General features: G+C 35.0%; 1 protein-coding gene across 2 annotated transcripts in view; it reads right to left on the minus strand.

Annotated features, from left to right (window-relative positions):
- The window catches only part of LOC106877211 (ubiquitin-conjugating enzyme E2 N), a 43,778-nt gene that overhangs the window by 14,432 nt on the left and 22,142 nt on the right, over positions 1 to 7,204 (minus strand). For both annotated transcript variants that reach the window (XM_014926063.2, XM_014926064.2), the window contains exon 2: positions 5,053 to 5,154. In XM_014926063.2, the coding sequence (XP_014781549.1) occupies positions 5,053 to 5,154 (102 nt within the window). The remainder of the gene's footprint in view (positions 1 to 5,052; positions 5,155 to 7,204) is intronic.

The raw sequence follows: 7,204 nt of genomic DNA on the forward strand, positions 1-7,204 counted from the left end.
TTCAATACATAATAATGAAGTTTATCATGAGGAGGTACATAAAGAGCTAATACTAGACAGTTAACGTAAACAAACGGTAGGAGAAATAGAGAGGTAAAAAAGATAGAATACGATGTATAAAAGGGACTTAAGTTTGCATAAAAATTAATATTCATTAGTATGTATTAAATTTCGTATGTGTATTTTGTGTGCAAGATTCTTGATGTGGATACGTGTGTTGAAAGAAATACAATTAAACCTTGGGAGAGGCATTATGCCAGTAATAAACACACGCACTGGTTCAGTCCTTTATTAATAAATTAATAAAGGACTGAACCAGTGCGTGTGTTTATTACCGGCATAATGCCTCTCCCAAGGCTTAATTGTATGTATTAAATATAATGCAAAAAAATAAGTAAAGAAAGAAAAATAGTTGTTAATATTACAAATAAAATAGTATATACTTGGTGTGATTATAAAGATGAAAAAAATGAAATTGAAATAGGGAATAAAGATAGGAATACGAAAGGAAAAAATTAAATGTAGGGGAGATAAATGAGCTGGGAAGAAGAGTTAATAAAAGTTTATTTTGGTTATACAGTAGATGTGTTTTGGTATAAAAAATATATTTTGGAGGTAATAATCTAGCTTAGTATTATGTGAGAAAAATATGTAATGATAGTAAGGTTGTAGTGGTATTTAAGATATTAGGGTGCAGTGCCAGTTATGAATATAAGAAAATGTGCGAGTAGGAGGGTGCACATAAGTGAACAAAAATTTATACATAATATAGGAGGAAAATAATCTAATAAGAAGTGTGTGTATATTTACTCATGTATGTAGAGGCATATTTGCACACTAGTATATACAGATACTGGAATTCTAGTTGTACGATTAGGGTATACATATAAAAGAAAACACCGTACAAATATACACATACCGGTGCAAAGAGGCACACATATATAGATATAAATACACACGTTCATATTAATATACATATTTATTAGAAAACAAACAAATCAATAGATAACATAAGATTCATACCTAGATACGGATACATGGGTGTAGACATGTAGCACACCAAGAAGTACTATATGTGCATATATCAGTAGAAAAATATATGTAATTATAAGGTACAGTGATAAGTAACAAACTTCTTCCCCCTCACCCTCATCATACCCATTCTAACACATCAATAAATGATAGTTAGAATGGGTATGATGAGGTGGGAGGAAGAAGTTCAAAAGAAAAAAAGTGGGGAGTACATGGACACAATTGTGAAAATAAAATATAAAAAATTATAGGTATATTACATACTGAGAAAAGATATAATTTCCTTTATCCAAAAGATATGGCGAGAGAAAAAAAGAGGTATAGAGAGATGTAGATAAAGTGATAGCCCTATGTATGGTGGGTCATGTAATTTTTAGAAGGAACTGTTAAATAAAGAAATGTACAGAAAGACAGCTGCAGGAGAAATACCTAGCCAAAGATAAACCTCTGTACCTGGCTTTCATTGACATGGAGAAAGCCTTTGACAGGGTCCCCCGATCCCTTATCTGGTGGTCAATGAGGAAACTAGGGATAGAAGAATGGTTAATGAGAGCTGTGCAAGCCATGTACAGGGACGTTGTCAGTAAGGTGAGGGTTGGCAACGAGTACAGTGAAGAATTCCGGGTAGAGGTAGGGGTCCACCAAGGTTCAGTCCTCAGCCCTCTCCTATTTATCATAGTCCTCCAGGCAATAACACAGGAATTCAAGACAGGATGCCCCTGGGGGCTCCTCTATGCTGATGACCTTGCTCTAATTGCTGAGTCACTATCAGAACTAGAGGAGAAGTTTCAGGTGTGGAAGCAAGGATTAGAATTGAAGGGCCTTTGAGTCAACCTAGCTAAAACCTAGGTCCTAATAAGTAGTAAGGTAGACAACACACAAACCCCTTCAGGTAGATGGCCCTGTGCGATCTGTAGAAAAGGCGTAGGTAGAAACTCTATAAGATGTACCCAGTATAAGCTATGGACACATAAGAGGTGCAGCAATATCAAAGGAAGGCTAACTAGGAAGATAGTTTTTGTATGTGGCAGATGCTCAGGAGCAATAAACACTGAAAATGTGCAGAGAACAACTTCTGCCACATTCAAGGGAGAAAAACTAGAAGTAGTTGATAGCTTCCATTACCTAGGTGACCAAGTCAGTATCCGGGGGAGGGTGTGCTAGAGAGCTCTTACCTCTGCTGGTGACAAAGGGTCCCTCACTCAGAGTAAAAGGCAGACTGTATGATGCATGTGTACGAACAGCCATGCTACATGGCAGTGAAACATGGGCCATGACTGCTAAGGATATGCGTAAGCTCGCAAGGAATGAAGCCAGTATGCTCCGATGGATGTGTAATGTCAGTGTGCATACTCGACAGAGTGTAAGTACCTTGAGAGAAAAGGTACCTAAGAAGCATCAGTTGTGGTGTGCAAGAGAGACGATTGCGCTGGTATGGTCATGTGGCGAGAATGGATGAGGATAGCTGTGTGAAGAAGTGCCACACTCTAGCAGTTGAGGGAACCTGTGGAAGAGGTAGACCCAGGAAGACCTGGGATGAGATGGTGAAGCACGACCTTTGAACATTAGGCCTCACCAAGGCAATGACTAGTGACCGAGACCTTTGGAAATATGCTGTGTGTGAGAAGACCCGGCAAGCCAAGTGAAACCATAACCCGTGGCCTTTGCCAGGGGTGTAGCCAGCCCACTTATGCGTACCTCTCCTTCATTGGACACTAAAACTATGCTTGCGAAGACCTGTTGGGGTAAGTGAAATCAAAATCGAACCAAACTCAACGACAGGCACCCATGCCAACCTTTCCTTCATTGGACACTAAACTTATAAACTCCATTTACTTTAAATAACATGGGAAATTAGAAAAAAATATTACAGAAATTTAAAAGCACAACTAAGAAAATCGAACAAATAACTGATAACAATTTGACCCCTACAAGACTACATTCTTCACAAAATTCTTTGCCAAGATATATCACTAAATTATGTACATCAGTAAAAAAAAAAATGTGCTTTAAAAATCTGAATACAAATTATGTTATTTTAGCTAAAACACAATTATAAACTTTAAATGTTGGATTATATGCCATTCTGGGAAAAAAAGTTACAAATATAAATTAACTATAGTGAAAACTTCTGCAATTTAAAGAAGCAAATTTGGTGCTGAGAAACCAAATCAGAAAAATTTAGCACAATGTTCAGTTTAATTACTGAAACATAAATTGAAATAGAGTTGCCCTACAAAATCATGGTCTAGTAGATTTAAGTAGTAAGTTTGGAAAATTCACAAATACAATATCAGCTGAAGCACATGTACATATGAAAAATAGCTTCTAAATATATCTCAGGTGTGCAGGTAATTTGAAAATACATCACGGAGTGACAACCATGCCCTGCATAGTTATGGGCTGCCCTTTGGCAACGCATAGCACTCATTCAATTACCCTGCCAGCGAAGTCGTGGGACTACAGCATGATGGATTTTGAAGAGGTAGAAGGAACCTCAGAAGACCAACAGCCAGGATCACCAAGCTCCCTCAAAAAAGTGCAATGCATCCAGAGGTGGCATCCATGCTGTGTAATCAGCTAATGAAAGGTTCACCATGACTCAAGCTCCCAATTCAAATTCTTAACAATGGAACTGGATGACGATAGCAAAAAAAAAAAAAAAAAATCTCTATTAGATTTCACCTATGATCATCAGAGATCTATGCTAGTAATTTACAATGTACTCATTTGCTCAATTGAGCAAATGAGTACATTGACTAATACCACTTAAACACAGATGGATAGATAATCTTCTGGATTTTATTATACACGTAACATGTACAGTAAATTTCAGACACTGAGTATGCATATCTACACAATCTATATCTGCACAGTCTATATCAGCTCCTCTTTTGTTAACAAACTTGATAGCTTTGCCTTATATTTTAAATGGTGCCAAATTAAGATTGCACAGGAGGCCATAAATTCATTAATCTTATCCCATAAGTCAACATTATGTATAGAGAAATGCAATCATGTGACCTAAATACTGATAAAATAATAATTTAGTTGTGACACAAAAACACTCCAAGTGAAAAACCTATCAACAATGGAAGCAACTAGAACAAAGCAAACAGTTAACCGACAGATATTAGATAATTGCCACACAATGATTTCTAGCCTGTAGTATTAAATGGTAAATTCACAAGTCTATTTCAAAATGTTTAAATTTCATTTTCAATTATTTTCACATTCTTTTATTGCGTACAGCAATGGATATGAGGTGCTGAATATTATCAACCACATGCCCGTAAATTTAAAACCATACAATATTTATGACGATATATTCATAAACAAAGCACATTACTACACTACTTCTGTTTAAAATGCTAATACTCATCAGAAAAATCAAATACATCAACTAATATGCTTCTGTTAAGACACAGGAGTAAGAGATACAAGGTGTTTATGTGTTCAAGCTTACTAAATGTTATCTTGGCAAATATATTCAACAACAGCCTTAGCCTGATCCATCCTTGTGTATGGTTATCTTCTGGGTTATGCGCATAAGACTGTAGAATGGATTGTAGCTGTAACTCTATAAAGTTCAACCTTGTCACGTACTGTCAAGCTAATTTGGTATGAGAATTATATTAAGGGTGCATGTTTGTGTGGAATATTCAGCCATGTGGATGTTAATTTAACAAATAAGTAGTTTAGTTTTTTTAAAAAGAATGTTCACCATCAAACCCGAAAGGGGATCCATCAAGAGATATGATTGCAGGATGATTTGTAGTACACACCTTAAAGTGTTCATGTTTCTTTATAAAAAAAAAAAGTAATTCACTATATTTACTCCAGTCAATACTAAAATAACACGACACACCTACTTTGTAGCTGAGTGACAGATGTCAAGAGAAACAACCTACTTCAGATTATATTCTTAAATTATGTAATAAAATAATGTTGCATATTCTCAATCCCATCACAGAACATTAGTTTTTAATCATCCAATAACATGAAAATAGAATGACTCACCTCTGATGGCCCTGCAACTACCACATGGAAATATCGAGCATTTGACTGATCAGGTGTGGCACTTATTCCAGGTACAGGCTCGGCCATGAGCCGCTGAGTCTCCTAAATAAATAGAAAAACATTTAAAACCTACTGTGAATGGAAAAGTTGAGAATATTTAAAATACAAAATATTACACTTACACTGAAATTATGAAATTTATACATCATTTACAAATATAAAAATGCATATTTCAAATAAAATAAGAGCAAATATACTACTAATAATATACATTAGGGCGATGATATAGCAAAAATAACTGCTTCGGATTAAATATGTACTAAAAGCATTTGGTTTCATTCCTACAAAGTAATTATCATTAGCATAAATTAGACCAAATAACCCTTTACCAAAACTGATAAAAAGATACTGTAGGTAAATTTAGCAAAACAAAACAAAAAAAATCATTATATTCTTAAGATCTTTTCCCCCCTTTTAGATTCATTTTACTAATGTTACCATTGGTGGGATGATTTTGTTAGTGTAATTTTTCATATTGCTAGATACCTTTCCCACTGTTAATTAATCAAACAGCTTATTTTGAACTAAAAAAAAAAAAAAAAAACAATGCCTTGCTAAATCTTGCAAATAAGGGTTCAAATTTACTAGAAAAAAGGGGTGGGGGGGATTAACAAAACAGCAGTTCAATACTAAGAACTACTTGCCCAAGGTACTTAGTAACATAAGGAGTTATTAACTAGAAGGTTATGATGGACAACTCAGATTGTTCTCAGCTAATAATTAAGTCCTGCTGCATATTAAATGGTTAGAAAAATCTTAGCATTGTGATTCAAGTTCAAGAGCGACGGGAAAATTTCATATATTTCTACCACTGCAAGAAACAACTAACATCTGTATTTGACCCCATGTAGAAGTGCAGACTATATAATGCATCTATAAAATGTGATAACATACTGCATTAAGAAAATGGTATAAATTGATGCTAGAATTTGTTTATAGGGGCATAATTCTTGAAACCATTAAACTTCTCAAAATAAATGATTCAAATACTTGGAAAGATTGTGTTATGCAGAGCCCAGCCTAATCCATGGTAACAAGAAAAAGCAGACAGATAACTAATGATTTTATAGAATTATACATTACATTATGTATTTCTGTTAAGACCCAAGGGTAAGGGATACACAGTCATAGATATGGCTGAATGGCAAATCTTAAAATCTTGGGTTTAATCCCAACAAGTGGTATCTTAAGTAAAATGTCTTTTGCCACAAGCATTGAGTTGACTTGAACCTTGTGAAACTGAATAGACAGGTGGAAGCCTGTAGGAAGGGTTCAAGCGGGTTCAGTTTCAAAATTAGATTAAGAGTGCACAAAACTAATAATTATTTGCAAACTTATCTCAGTATTATCTAGGTAGTAGTTCTGCAGCACTAAATAGTGACAATTACATCATGTACTATCATCTATATAATGTATTCTCATGTACTATCATCCTGTATATAAGGAGAGTAAAATATTTTGTCTAATTTTTTTTAAAGTAATAAAGAATAAAATGAAAAAAAAATTCTAATACATACTCAAGCATATGAACAGTTGAATGTGTCAGGAAACAACATTTTATTAACCTTTATAATTGTTCTTTTTTTAAATATTTTATAACTGACATGTACATGTGATATGAAATGATGCAGGATTGTGAGATGTAGGCTTTGAATGCAAATGATTTGAGCAAAGTAGTATGAAATGAAGCAAGCAAGCACGCTTTGCTGGATGTATAATGTTAGTGCACATGAACAACAGTACAAACAAGTTGAGAGAAAAGTTGGATATAAGAAGAATCAGATGTAGTAAGCAAGAGAAAAGACTACAACGGTACAAACATTTGATGTGTCTGGATGATGGCAGCAGCATAATTGAGTTGCAAGTGCTCAAAAGTGGATGAAACCTGTACAATGATAAAACCCCGAAAATCTGAGATGAAGTGGTAAAGACTGATCTCAAGATGCTGAGCTTCATAAAAGAGATGACAAACAACAGCTGAATAGCTTCCCTCCTACCTCCCTCTGCCACCTCAATATCCTCCCACCGCCCTTTGCCATCTCAATATCCTCCCACCGCCCTTTGCCATCTCAATATCCTCCCACCGCCCTTT

The sequence above is a fragment of the Octopus bimaculoides genome, chromosome 6 (assembly GCF_001194135.2).
Source record: "Octopus bimaculoides isolate UCB-OBI-ISO-001 chromosome 6, ASM119413v2, whole genome shotgun sequence".
NCBI classification, from domain to species: Eukaryota; Metazoa; Mollusca; class Cephalopoda; order Octopoda; family Octopodidae; genus Octopus; species Octopus bimaculoides.